Here is a 15085-nt window from a genome sequence, read left to right as displayed (position 1 = left end):
TCAGATACAGAAGTCAGAAAAGCAGAGCAGAGTGTAAATCTGAAGAAAAACAGAAAACTTAGGAAATGAGAAAATGACCAAACACAAACCCCTAAAGAAATAGCTGTTTAAGATGTAAATCATGCAAGAAAAGTGCCTTCATGACAATATCTGTGAATCTCCTTGTTTTCTGTTTCTTTCTCTTAAGAAAATGACATACTGCATCCCTTAAACAAACACATTCTTCAACCTGACTCACTTTCACACATAAATTAAAGGGGGAAAAAAAAGTCACCAAAACAACTTCCAACTGCCTTTTTGAACAATCGTGCGTCTAAATATGAAAGCCAGTGTGAGTGCGTTACACAGCAGAGGGGACCGGGACGAAGCATCACGTGACTACTGGACATTCAGCACCCGAGCCGAGACTCCATGGTGCCAGTCCCGGAGCTTGTTGTACTTGGGCCGTACGACCTCGGGGTCAACTTTGGTCACCCTGATGCCCCAGATGCCACGATAGAAAGGCAACAACAAAGGAAATGAAGAACAGGAAAAGACACATTACTTTTTCGGCAATGCTATAAAAAACAAATCATTTTTAGCGTGCGACAACACAGGGCAAGCTTTTGTGAAATGCAGCACACTCCTATATATGGTATGTCTCACTTATCCATGCCTTGGGTACCGATAATTTTTCATAACGGCAATTAAAGTCAGAACGAGCAGCCGAGACACTAGCCAGTGTTGTTTACAAGACTCTGGCCTTCAGACACACTGATTCATGATGGTTTCCATTTCCTTGCATTTTTTGTACAGCTCCCTGATTACCCACAATCCCAATTATTTACCCACAATGCCTCTCAGGGGACTGCATTCCAGTGCGGTTTGCATTCCACTCTGGTCAGTGGAGAAATTAAGATGATGAGTGACGATGCAAATTCCAGTCCTGTCGGCAGTGGACTCACTCATCCTGGCTGACATTATGCTTCTATATTCATACTAACAAGCGAAAAGCACCATTTGAATTGATATTTTCTCAATTCTGACACAAATCCAAATTAGCTCGATTGATTTCTACTACTGTGGCACGTGTGGACCGACATTTCTTCAGTTCCTACCTGCCGTTAGTTCCGATGTACTGTATGATGCACAAAAATGGGGGGAAAACTGTTGTTTAATATAAGACTTTGCCAGACATTATAAAGAAAAATAAAGCGTAGAAGGAAGTAGCAGAGATCGGTGGTGCCTCTGGTGAGTTTACTTAGCTAGTACAGTTAGCTAGCTTTGCTAATCTGCCAATGAAGGTAGTACAAAAGCTGTATGTATAAATCGTATAGGGAGCTGCATATTTTGACTATCATTATCGATCAACGTAACTAAACAAACACTAGAAAGTGCACGCCCATAAGCTACGAACTACAAGAGACACAAGCAGTTTGTTGTTCGATAGTGTGAACGCAGGGTGAGGCCTGGAATCTGTCTAAATAGCCACACTTAGGGAAAAATCATAATTCCGTAGTATGAAAATTCATGCACCAGAAAACAACATGCTTAAGTTCATGCACCAGAAAACAACACCAGATCGATTGAATCACAACAAACCAACACATGCTTACTTCTTTCCGGGACTGCTCTCGTGGGCTTGTTCTGCAAGAAAGAAAAGAGAGAATATAGAAAAAAATGAGCAACACTACAGGGAAAAGACAGACTGAAATACAGAAATCAGAGAAACTGGAGTGGAAAGACAATAAAAATGCATGTTTAACTTCTACTGCTAAACACAAATCACAGGAAATGATGCAACTGCTTGAGCATCTAAAAGTCTCAGCAGGGGGAAGCTTTACAGCTCTTCCTGGGACAGTAACGACGGGTTATGAGCCGAGACTGGCACTGACCGTTCTCTGTACCCGTGATCTGTGCCAGGATGCGGAAGGAGCGGGACTGAGAGGTTCCAGTGCGTGGGCGCCAGTCCTCCGTGTCCTCGATCAGACGCTTTTTACTGGCGTCGCTCAGGTGAGAGCCGTGGTTCACCACCAGCTCCGTATCTGGGATGGGCTTCCTGGGAACTCTGACAAAACCCAGAGAAGTGTGGCATGTCATTCATTAATACATAAAAATTGTAATATATGACACTTCCTAGAACAGCACGCCCAATCATGCTTTATTACTAACACAAAAAACACACCAGATTAACACTAAAATCACTGCGTGTTGCTCCTGTTACCTGGGCGGAGGCTTTCTGTGGGAAGACGTTTAAGAAGATGTAACAGAAGGCAGAAAAGGAGGAAATGAGAAAAGTTAGAAATCAAAGTGTCTATCAACAAGTGTTCTGTTTATTTAAAATAACAAACTGCAGCCACTTACTTAAGAATACTGTGAGGCCCACTATGAAAGTAAAAGATGGATATAACAGCAGTCAGTTAATCAACATGTCAGAAGCCTATATTTATGTTTGAGTTCAAAGTAAACATGAAGGAGTAGTTTGGTGAACCTCAAATGGATTTGATCAGTCAACACATCTGGTGCTGGATGTTTCATTCTTTATTTTTTACAAAGTTACGAAGCCATAAACTTCCTTTATTTCTGGAGTATGCACATTTCTGGTGGAATTTAGGACATGGTTTAGAACACAGTGTAACTTAACGTCTATCAGCTTCACTGTGTACCTGAATGCTGAAACATTACCTTCGACAAACAAACTTTTTGGTATTTGGTATTTTTGGTTGCACCACCTAGACCAGGGGTTCTCAAATTGTTTTTGTAACCAAGGCCCCATTAAACTGTAAAATAAATTCCACAGACTTCCTCAGTACAGATAAATTTCAGGAACATTATGTAAATATGTGCAGTAATATTTTGTCTATTTATTAGTGCCATAAAGGGTTTTATTCCTGAGCTTTCCACCAACAGAACCCATTAGGATCAAGCTGACATTAATTATAGACTACTTGTTTTTGAGTTGAAGTTTAAACTAAACTCATTTAATTCAAGTGAGCAGTCAAACAGGCTAATAACTATAAGGACTCAATAATAAATAAACAGCTTTGCTAATGATGGGTTGTAATTTCTACTGCGGTAACTAAAAATAATTGAGTACCCCATGGCTACGTTTTTTTTTTTTTTTTTTTGACAGACCCCACTTTGAGAAACCCTGGCCTAAGCTCCACCCTATAAAATTTGAAGGTGGAATTGTACCATAAAACACAAGAGGGCAGCACCGCATGCAGCTTTCACTGTTGTCTCTGACAAAACCTCTTTTAGGGTGCTCCCGTCTATCTTTCTCCTGTCACACACACTCACGTGCAGTGCAAAATGTCAGAGTGCTCAACAGCTACACTATTAATACCCGTGCTAACACACATTGTGTACTATAATTAATAGCAAGCCTTGAAAAAACACACGGGGTGACGAAGGATTGACGTGAGCACATGTGCAAGAACATGGACATGCAAACTAAAAGCTATGACCACACAAGAACCAAATGAGATAATGGAAGGAATGGCAAGAAGAAATAATGCCAGTTGTGAACTGCGCTGAAGACAAGTACAATCATGCTTCTAGTGTTAACTGGGGTGAAGCGGTTCATGACGTCACACATCACACACAGGCACAAACAGATACCAGCATAGCCATAAAACTGACTTTGTTACTGGCTCCTCCTGTAAGGGAAAAAAGAAAAAAAGAGAGAAAGGGAAAGAGTAGGAGACAGAGGTGTGAATGAGATGTATGAAACTGCAGGAAGAGTGTGCATGAAGAGATTGAGTTAATACACTTTCTCACAAACACATGCTTCCACTTCACTTAACCAAGCAAACAGGATGTTCCCAGATCACACAAAGGAACAAAAAGATGTTCCACTAATCTTTTGACTTGAATCTGTTTTTCATGTGCGGTTTGTGTGAGCCTCAAAAAGCGCATTGTTCGAAACTTAAATTGCCAACGACAACAAGGAAGCAAAACAGCAACAAAGCCTTCTGGAGCGCCGCACAATCGCGCTGCAAAGCACCCCCGGGAACATCTGAGATGAATTACTTTAATGTGAGAGGCTGCACGAGTCAAACATCACCACCGTGGCTCCTCCCTGGACACTAATTGGCCGACTTAGTAAACGCAGCTGGAAGCTCTCAGAAGAAGTTACAGGCGTTACTGAAAAGCGCTCTCCGATGAGAAGATGAGGAGACAAGGAGACGCAGGCCTCGTTGTTAGAGTCAAACAAATAATCAAGTCCCTGCCATGCCACTGATGAACCATGAAAGAAAAAAAGAATCACAGGGGTTATAAAGAGGGCACTACAAAAAACACACATGCTTCCTAGCCATTTTTACACAGGTACTGTCAATGGGGCAACTCGAGCTACTGCAGGAAGAACTACACAGGTCTGGCACCACCACATCTCGTCCACACCTCACCACGCCATTACCACACACACATTAGCGTCTGTTTTCCTGTAAACACACTCACACTGCCTCATACATGTTTGCACGTGCTGAGTGGAGAGAAAAGAGTCACAGGAGTTATAAAGAAGGCACAACAAAAACACACCCAAGTTTCTCAGCCATTTTTACACAGGTGTTGTCAATGGAAATGGGACAAATCGAGGTCCCTCGAGTCACTGCAGAAAGAATTACACAGGTGTGGCTCCACCACACCTCGTCCGCCCCGCACTGTGCCATTGCTATACACACATGGACGTCTGTTTTCCTGTAAACACACTGAAACTGCATCACATGTTTGCATGTGCTGAGTGCATCTGCTGCTGCTTCTCCCCTGTTAGACACATTATCACTTAAGACACGGCTGTTCATTCTCCATCCTTGTATGACTCAACCCTAAAGATTTGGTGCAAAAGATCAGACAAATTCCATTCATGGCCGTGGTTCTTGACTAATTAGAGCCAAGTGCATGCACTCACAAACAGGGCACAGATGATGTTAAGCAGACTGTCAATTAGACAAAGGCAAGCAATAGCGAGCCCCGAGCTCCTCACTGGGTTTCTCATCCACTTCTGCAGATTGAGACAAGATGTACAGCCTGGCTACAGACAAACAAAAGAGAGACAGACAAACAGACCAATGTGGAGACGTTATCGTGCAGCTCGCTGCTGGATAATCAATCAGAGAGCGCAGCCTCTCACGTCTAAAGTCATTAGGGGCATGTCGACCTGTTTCCCTTTTCCTGTTGACTTCAATTCCCGCAAGTGCTGGAAGGAGGGAGTTTGTTCCATACTGCAACCTTATTTTAAGTAAATTATCCCTCTAATACGCACCGTATCTGACTGCAAATTTAAAAATAAAAGAGCTTCTCAAAATATTTTCTAACCTGAATTTTTCATTTATTTCAAAGGCAAAAAAAACCCTGCTGTGCACATCTAAGAATAATGGATTAGGTTTTCATCTTCAATTATTTCAACACATAGCTTAAAGCAAGTGCAAAATATTAAGTCAGTGAAATGACTTGTGGGAGCTTGCATGTGTTCTGTACAAAAATGCTTCAACTTAATTGAATGCAAATTCAGACTTGTTCACTGCCATTCAGACATTTCCTACCTACACGGCTCAGGTTTTGAAATACTGTCCGACAGTCACAAAACACATTAACTCAAAAGCTCCTCAAATGTTTATAAATAGGATAGTGTTTGCATTGGATAACACTAACCCATGGGTAATAAAGGAACTTGCACCTGAGTCGATATTATCAAAGCAGTCTAGGGTTAAGGGCCTTGCTCTAGAAGATTTTTGTCTATCTGAATGTCCAGTCCCAATAAAATCAGCACTCTGTTGAAAATCTGTTTACATGCATCACCGTGCTTGTGTTTTCAGCCTTGAATGAGGTCGGTCTTCAAAAAAACTCTCCAATAACAAGAATTTGCATCCCACGTTATTCTGCTTCAAAATATTCATTGGATGCCAGTATCACCTACATTCTGAATTGTTTTAAATCCTTTAAAATCTGTAGTTAGAACTTTGTTCCCTCAAAGGAACAGTTTATTGCTTGAATTGAATTTCTGTCAGATTATTAACAGATTATAAGGCTGCGTGTATTCGAAGAACCCTCGTCATAAAGAGAACCGAGAGACTCTCTGATCAGAAGCAGGAGAGGATGGAGGCAGGATTAAGAAAGGAAGAGTATGGAGATGATTCCGGACTTGGGCGATGGCCTCCACCTACCCATTCTGATGCTCCACTCCACCTTGTTGCTCCAGTAGGCCACGCCTCTGACCCATAGCCACCTCACATGCGTTCTCATTGGAGTACAGGTTGAATGGCGTGTTATAGACCGAAGGCTGTGGCACAGTGGGAGCAGATGAGGGGGCAGGGCCTGTCACTCTGGCTGGCGAAGACGAGCCAGAGGATGAGGAGGAAGAGGAGTGAGAGAAGGGGGAGTAAGCGGAGCCAGGTTTGTGGGCAGGGTTAAGAGAGGAGACTGTGCGGGAGGCGGAGCTGCTGGCCAGTGGGAAGGGAGGTTGTGGGCCTTGTGCGGGTTGTGGTGGAGGTTGCTGGGAGGGAGCAGCGGGGGTGAAAGCTGAGGAGGCAGAAGGGATGGAGGCTTTGGGTGCTGCAGGAGTGGAGGTCGGGCTGACTGCTCTAAAATTAGAAGATGCGCCGAATGGGCAGGCCGTCTTGTTGTATGTGCTACTTGGGGGAGGGTTGGTGGGGCTGGCACTAGGGGCGGGAGCAGGTGGGTGGCTGATGGGCACGGGTTTAATGATCTCTGGTGATTCATCCTGTGGGAGGTAGGAGACACACACATGCAGAATGCTCACACACCACCACAAACTCATGCACGATAAAGCAACACTCCTATCATAGGCATACAGCATTTATTTACTGGACATAAGGCTATTAAACCATTTCAAATCATGAAAACGATACCTAATATGAATCACTGGCAAAACAAGTGCTGTATACTAGAATGAATGGAGCTACGTGCATCACAGCTCTATAAAGTCATGCAACACAACTGCAAAGTGCATGATGCATCTACAGGAGGATCCAAAAGTCAAAGTCTACTGCCATTCATCAGAAAGTAAAATACAATTTGTACTTTTTGCCCATTAGCCAGTTAATTTGGTACTACTACCTTTTCCCTGCACTCATTGGCCACTTTATCATTTTAACCTACTAATTTCTGACTGTAGCTTATTCATAGTTATGCATAATTTGCCTGCTGCCTTCTACCCTTTAGCCATCTCTGGGCAGATATTATTTGTGTGGTGGCAGTGCATGTAAGCTAGAGTTCTTAAGCATTAACTATTCACTATTCTATTCCATTCACTAACATGGTATTGTGTAGTGCTGGAGTTCTTAAACTCCTTCTTGTCACTGCTGGGCTGAGAGAAGCAGGACTGTGGTCAGAAACTGACACTGCTAAAAGCTAGAGGACAATTAACATCCTTTGTATGGAAAAAGATGAGCTGTTAACCTACAAGGTTGACTAGACCCTGTCAGTGTCCTATTATTATATGAACTTTTATAGCACCTTATGCAATGTCAGCTTTGTGTAATCGGTGTGTAAACATCTGAGCATTCTGACCATGTTTATGGTTAGTATGACTGCTGCTTGTTTTTTGAGACTATTACTGGTGCGATGTTTGCTTTCTATGCAATCCCACATGACGTGACTAAATCTAACCAATGATGCTTCATGTGGGCCTACAGGGATCACATGATAATGTGTCTGTCTTTTAATTGTCTTAGTTCTCTACCCTGATGAAGGACACCTAGGCTGAAATATTGGCGTTGTTTTGACATGAATACATTAAATAGTGGCGTAAGGGCTAAGATCTCAGATCTAACAGTAGCTGGACAATGAAACTATTAGGGTTGAACAATGAATTATATCAAAAGGTTGCACATAGAGTGAATGATATATAGATGATATAGAATGATAGAGAAAATAGTCCAGTCTGATGTGCACTGGATAAAATAGCCAATGAGTGTTAAGTGGGCTTTTATAATAATCTGTCAAATCAGCGTACGTTATTTATTAGTGAAATTGTATAACCATTGCTATTGATAACTGATGAAATAAATCCAGTTGTTGCTGGTGAACTCAAACCTTCAGACCCTACTGTATAACTTTCAGCATTGTTTATTGTTTATGCTTCACCACAGTCACCTCAAACAATCTGTTTCAGATTTCATGTGTTATAGATGACATTGCATTTTTCTTACCTTGGGTACATCGCCTTTGGGAACGCTGGACGCTCTGTAAACACAGAAGAACAACAAAAAATGATGAACTGATTTCCTTTTTCATGGCTTTCATTAGGTTACCAGGAAAACACAACAATACAATGCTGGATGTGACGTTGTTCTACATGCCTGCTTACTTAATGGCAAACATTTTAATGTGCTGTATATAAAACACCACAATGTTTGTGTGCTAGTAATCGCTCCATTTTGCCTTGCTTTGAAAAATATCCACTGCAGTTTGAACGCGTTCTATCCTTCTTGCATGGTACATTACACAGTCCATAAATAAAAGCACAGCAAATAGAGGCATCCAAGTCCAAGCATTTCTCATTCTCTACTGACAACAGCTGAGGATTTCGGAGTGGAGCTGGTATATGCCAGCCTAGGCATGGAGTGCCAGGAACGGACTCGGAATAACATTACAAACTGTCTTTAACACAGACTGTATAAATACTGGCATCTAATACACTGCAGTGGGAGCGCTGGATATTAAATTACTCAAGAAGGCTGAGTGATATTAGTGATCAAAGTTGAGTAACTGGAGAGATCTGCCATTTCCTAAGTGTTGAGACAAAATATTCTGTAATATGAGACAGACCAGGACCAGTCAGATGACTGAAGCAGAATTCTGCAGTTTACCTACAGACCTCCACTGAGTCAATATAAGGAACTCTTTGATTTAAGCTCAGCTTATGAGAAACACTACATGTAACGTGTGTTCGGGGCTTTAATCTCTTTTTCCTAGCCGTGCACCGAACAGCAGGGTTTTTGCTATTAAACAGTGCCACAGCTGTAAACAGAGCTGAATAAACAAGCTTTTGTGAAAATGCATTCGTCTCGCAACATACCATAATAGATGTTTTTTTTAGCCGCCCACAGACATTTTTTCTTGTTTTTATTGCTTTAACCCTTTGTTGGAATGCACTCATCCTTGAACTGCTTCAATCACCATTTAATACAAATATATGAATATTATACAAATACAATTAATATAAAAATTACAACACCAGAAGAGTAATGATTTAAATCCCACCATCCCGTCACCCAGAAGAGTACAGGTTCCCTTTTTAGCTTGGTTCTTCTCAAGGTTTCTTCATCTCATCTCAGAGATTTTTGTAACCACTGACACCTCTGGCTTGCTCATTAGGGAAATCAGATTTCTTTAAAGCTGCTTTGTCACAATGTCTTTTGTTAAAAGCGCTGTACAAATAAAACTGAATTGAATCCTACACCGATACTTTAACTTTATCCCTGGCAACAACAGTGCTCTGTTTTCCTCAAACCACTCAGCAAAATTTTGCTCGGAAATGCGGGTCACCCGCAGACTCTTCCTTATTAGGAAGGGAAGACAAGAGGAGTTTTTACAGGGCTGCCATTAGGTCACTAAACAGCCCCCCTTTTTTTAGCCAAAGTTCACCTCATTACAAGGGCAAGAGGAAAAATCCACAATGAAAACTCTGAAGCAGTCTTTTGGGAAAAGGAAGTCAGCCAAGCGCCATACGGCTGCATTTAAAGAGGCCCAGCCTAAACAAATGGAAGGCGTGTAACAAAGACGACAGCCAAATGGCCCTGAATCTCAGGTGAGAGCCCTTTCACACTCAGGAATTTCACTTCCAGCAGTCCGGTCATGGTGGTCCTGGGAACATCTGCTCCGATCTGGGTTCTGTTGTTTTCCGGACAGTGGGACAGCCTGTTTTGACAGCGCGCTCAAAAATGAGAGCGCTCTGTGTGTACGAGTGTGTGTTAGCATAACAGACAGCTGCTCGCTGACCGAACACTGTCCAACTGCAACCTAACACGCGGTGTATCCAGGATTCCAATCAAACCCCAACATCAAAGCGCACTTTTGATGACTAGCCCATGACCTTGCATGATCTGGAAGGAAACATCCAACATTTTATTCTGTATTAGGCAAAAATGACTGATGTGTGTAATCAAATTATTTATGTACATCCATCAAGGGCTATGTATGATATCTGGATTGCTGAGTTGAAGAATCTGGTGCTCATTTATCAACCTTTAATAAAATAGTGTGTAAATGTTTTGTAGGCCAAACCAAACTAAAAATTCCTGCCAGACTTACAAATGTTTCGGTAACACTGATTTTCATCGGAATCACGTACGTATGCTGATAAACATCAAGCTAGCACGTTCACAGAACAGCCGATTTACATTTAGTGATGCCTACAAAACTAGCGCTTCCTTCTTTTAGACTAACTAAATAGCTAGTCTTATTTGTCTTAATTTACAGATTTGTTTTTGAGTTTGTTTTTGAATATCATTAATATGAAACACCTGAGTAACTACATTCATTAAACTCCTTTATTAAATTTGTATACGCAATCGAAATAAATAAGCAATTTAAACATGACAGTGTAATCTGTACGTAAAATCACAGTAACTCATCACTGATATGATGTGAAGCTGATCAATCGAGATTCACTATTCATTAGTGAGACTCCTAATACAATAATAATAATTTTCACAAACTCAGGAGCAAACGTAGAATATAAACTTTTTTTTCTAAATTTTGTTAAAATGCTCCTGCTAACGATTTACAAATAACTTCATTTGTATCCAGGGTGAAAAATGAGGCCCAAGGTCAGAAATGCATTTCCCAGATCATGCAAGATCTAAGAAACATCAAAAAGGGTGCACTGAGAGTAAGTTGTTCTACATCCCTGTACACTTCACCAACTCACATAAGATCTATCCCAGTGAGGAATTCCCTCTTTGTAGTGCTTTTGGAGTGCAAGGTTGAAGTCCTGATTTGATTTATTCTGCAGTAAATACAATTTGGAGCGATACACACATGTGCCAAAGCACTGCTGTGAAATATGACTTCTGATCTGGATCCTCAGCACTGTGAACATGCACTGCAAAGAGAAAAATCAGCACAAGATAAATCATCAGAGTCCACAAGTGTGAAGATGTTTCCAGCAGGATTCTGCTTTCCCAGACAGACGCACACGTCGGGTCATCCCATGTGCCTGCGGGTGTGAGAAACTGAGAGAGAGCTTGCTGGAATGTAGGAGGGGCACCAACATTTCCACACAGTGGGAGCCAAAAGCAACATGGCATGAGCCTGAGGGGCAGCATCATCCCACACCCCAATCACTCAGCACTGAGTGCCCAGTCATCCTCTCATCCTTTCACACATGCACACACACTATCTTGACTATCTTGATTACTTTTCTGTTGCATCATGAGGGAGAGCAGTTAATAATTTCTTTATTTTTCACAGCCCAACCTCTTGTTTTCTTCTGCTTACAGGGTTATTCTGTCTGAACTTGTTTTTTTTTTACCTGATCTTCTTTTTCTTGCTTTCAAAAGAATTAGTTTTTAGCTAGACCATATTCTGTGTTTGGCTCAGCCACTGCTTTAATTCCCCTCAAGTACAAGCATGGTTCAACATCCACTAACTGTTTGCATCCACACACAGGCACAAACTGTCAGGAGGGACACACTGGCTCTCTCGACCAGAGTTTAGGGTAGCAGCTAAGCTCAGGTTGGCCACGGCAGCTCAGAAAGCTTTGTGTCGAAGACATGAGTCACTCTGCACATCGCTTCTAGAAAAAGCAGACGAGAGTAATACAAACCAGAGGGAGATTGATGGGACGAGGCTCTGGTTTCTCTGGTAACAGATCTGCAGCCAGGCCTCTGGTCAAAATCATAGCACTGCCACAGTAGCTCAGAGTGCGGTCAGACTTTATACACTCTCACACACGCTCTTACTCGGTCACACCAGCTCTGTCCCCTCTCTTCCGCTCAGTATGGTAAGCTGGAGACAGGCCACTAGAAGGCTAGCACTGACACATGACTGGAATGATCACAAAAGCCACTAATACAATTGAGTATTGAGAAAAAAAAACTGCTAAAACCACAAAGCTGGACACATGCTAGGGACTCAAAATTTATGATTCAGTTGAATGGATTCAGATTCTGATATAGGAGGGAGACAATCAATACTCAATGAATACATGCGCCTTTGTCCGAGTTAAGAGGGATGGCTTCTGAGGTTGCCGATCCCAGCGAAGGAGGCATGGCCTCTGTGCCTGCCAGTCGAAGTATAGAAGGTTTGGCCTCTTTGCCTGTCAGTCTAAGTAAAATATGCATGGACTCTGTGCCTGTCAGTCTAAGTAAAGACGACGTGGCCTCTGTGGCTCACTGTCGGAGTAAAGAAGGTGTGGCCGCTATGCCTGTCAGTCTAAGTAAAAGATGTGTGGCCTCTGTGCCTGTCAATCTGTGTAAAGAAGGTGTGATAGGTGGACACTGTGCCTGTCCATCTGAGTAAAGAAGGCATGGCCTCTGTGCCTGTAAGTCTAAGAAACTGTGGCCTCTATGCCTGCCAGTCTGAGTAAAGAAGGTGTGGCCTCTCTGTCTGTTAGTCCCAGGAAAGGAAGTATGGCCTGAGCCTGTCAGCTTAGATACAGGTGGTGTGGCTTTGTTTGTCCCAATGAAGAAGGAATGGCCTCAGTACCAGTGAAAGAGGAGGGGTGTCTGTGCCCGTCAGTCCCAGTGAGAGAGGAGGGGTGTCTGTGCCCGTCAGTCCCAGTGAAAGAGGAGGGGTGTCTGTGCACGTCAGTCCCAGTGAAAGAGGAGGGGTGTCTGTGCCCGTCAGTCCCAGTGAAAGAGGAGGGGTGTCTGTGCCCGTCAGTACCAGTGAGAGAGGCCTCTGTGGTTGCCTGGTTCAGTAAGGGAGGCATGGCTTGGGCCTGTCAGTTGGGCCAGCTGATGAGGTGTGGTCTCTGTGCTCGTCAGACCCAGCAAAGGAGGCACAACCTAGGCCTGTCAGTCTAAGTCAAGGCCACTGTGCCTATCATTAAAAGTGTCAGATACCACTTGCAGTTTTTCATTTAACAGATGGCAGGGCTACAAGCTGAAATATTGAGCTGACATTCAGTGAGGCTTTCCATGTGTTCAGTATCTCCTATTATTTCACACATGCCTAGACAGGAGGAATGTTTAACAGCAGTGTAAAATGACCATTCACTATTAACTGAATATCCAAATATCAGCTCAGTAACTCTTACTGATATTGGAATGCTAAAATTAGGCAGAAGGCCCATCTCTACTCTGTGCCTGTCAGTCCCAGGGATTGCATAACTGCCCAAATCTGTTTGCACAATACTGGATCACATGAACTGCATTGTACTGCAGCATATTCATATTACATTGAAACAGATGTAAACTCTATAATGTTTAATTTGTGATGGCTTTAAATCTTTTATACATATACTGAGATATGTATTGTATTGTCTCGTCTCACACAGCTCCACACACAGACTCCTATTTAACCTCAGAGCTGCGCAGTAATGTTTGTATTCTGGGCCGTCTGCTCCTATCGGCAGACGCGTGCATAACGTTTATGTCGCTTCGACTATCTTTGACGTCGATATCACACCCCAAGGTTATCAGCTCAGTGCTGCAGAAATCAGATTACAAACACGCTGCCAGTGATTTCAGTCAGCTTGTTTCCTTCCCCAGACCCCCACATCTCTCTCACACAGCCAAAGACTAACAGATGTTTTGTAATGGCTCTCCCAGATCTCACGAGCTTGCCTCTAAACGTTAGGCTAAGAAGCAGTAAAGCTGGAGAAGATATTCAGAGACATCGTGCAACAGCTTGGAACTGTTACCTTTTATGTTGCCTATAAAGAAGTTTTTAAGTTCCAACTCTACTGTAAATTATATATATTTCCAGCCACTAAAATGTTGGAGAGCTCACAGCTTGAAGTGGAAAAAACATGCAGAAGGACTGAATCTTCCTGATGAAATTTGCAAGACTGAATAACAGCTTGCATTCAGAGATAAATTACAGTGGCTTGCATAAGTATTTGCCCCCGTTGAACTATTCCACATTTTGTTGTGTTGGAACCTCGAACTGAAATGGACTTAATTAACATTTCATTTCTTAAATATACACAAAATACGCAAAAATATTAAACTGGAAAAAAAATCTATATAATTTTCAAAATTATTTACACATTTAAAATAGTAACTGCGTAAATAAAATTCATCCCTGTTGCAGTACATTAGTTCTGGTGCATTCAGTCGCCATCAGAGTTTACATAATTAGGTGAACCAAGTCTACATGTGTGTAACTAAATAAATACACCTGTTCCTGGAAGAACCCAGGGTTTGTTAGAGAACATACCTAAACATAAAGCATTAAGAGCTATCAAAACAAGTCTCAGACAAAATTCTGGAGTTTTAAAGTATTAATCAGGGTTTAAAAAAAAAAATCCAAACTTTGAACATCCAGTAGAGCACTATGAAATACATTATTGCCTTTATCTAGAAAAGGCTGTCCACAAAAAGTCAGTGACCAGGTAAAGAAGGCATTAGTCAAAGAAGCAACCAAGCGGCCGAGAGTAACGCTCAACGTGATGCTACCACCACCATGCTTCACTGTAGGGATAGTGTTCCCAGGGTGATGAGCAGTGTTGGGTTGCTCCCAAACATAGGTGTGAAGTTAAATTTTGGTCTCATCAGAACAAACAAGTTTTTTTTTTTCCACAGTTGTAGAACCTCCAACGTGTCTTTTGGACACCATATTCGCCACTCTTCCAGCTTTGTGGAGTGTCCAGACTTCCTCAGAGTTGTCGTGTCTGAGCTATTGATCTCTCGAGCTCCTTCAGAGTTCCCTTTGTAGCAGGGTAACAGTTTGCTCCCTTTTTCAATTTGAATTTTAGTGACAGGATCTAGCCTGATCTCAAACAGACTTTAATCCACTGTGTCCATGTGGTTTGTGTTATTGTACACTGGAAATATCACCATGTGTACACACAGCAGTCAGATCAATTATGCACACACACAAATGAGGAAGTGGATGAATGAGAGGATGAAATGAAAATTTGTCTCATCACTGGTACGGATTCCTCCATGCTCACGTCTACAGAGCCTTAAAG

At 42.2% G+C, this 15085-nt stretch overlaps 1 protein-coding gene across 2 annotated transcripts in view; it reads right to left on the bottom strand.

Annotated features, from left to right (window-relative positions):
• pdlim5b (PDZ and LIM domain 5b) overlaps positions 1-15085 on the bottom strand; it is a 61342-nt gene that overhangs the window by 15160 nt on the left and 31097 nt on the right. Inside the window, exons 4-9 of one of the 2 annotated variants that reach the window (XM_026943714.3) lie at positions 8154-8187; positions 3622-3638; positions 2344-2364; positions 2204-2218; positions 1875-2047; positions 1596-1626 (exon numbers count right to left, since the gene is read on the bottom strand). In XM_026943714.3, coding sequence (XP_026799515.3) covers positions 1596-1626; positions 1875-2047; positions 2204-2218; positions 2344-2364; positions 3622-3638; positions 8154-8187 — 291 coding nt within the window. Of the gene's footprint in view, positions 1-1595; positions 1627-1874; positions 2048-2203; positions 2219-2343; positions 2365-3621; positions 3639-6146; positions 6704-8153; positions 8188-15085 lie in introns of both variants that reach the window. The other variant, XM_026943713.3, reaches the window with a different exon arrangement.

The sequence above is a fragment of the Pangasianodon hypophthalmus genome, chromosome 17 (genome assembly GCF_027358585.1).
Source record: "Pangasianodon hypophthalmus isolate fPanHyp1 chromosome 17, fPanHyp1.pri, whole genome shotgun sequence".
NCBI lineage: Eukaryota > Metazoa > Chordata > Actinopteri > Siluriformes > Pangasiidae > Pangasianodon > Pangasianodon hypophthalmus.
This window is presented reverse-complemented; position numbering and strand designations above follow the sequence as displayed.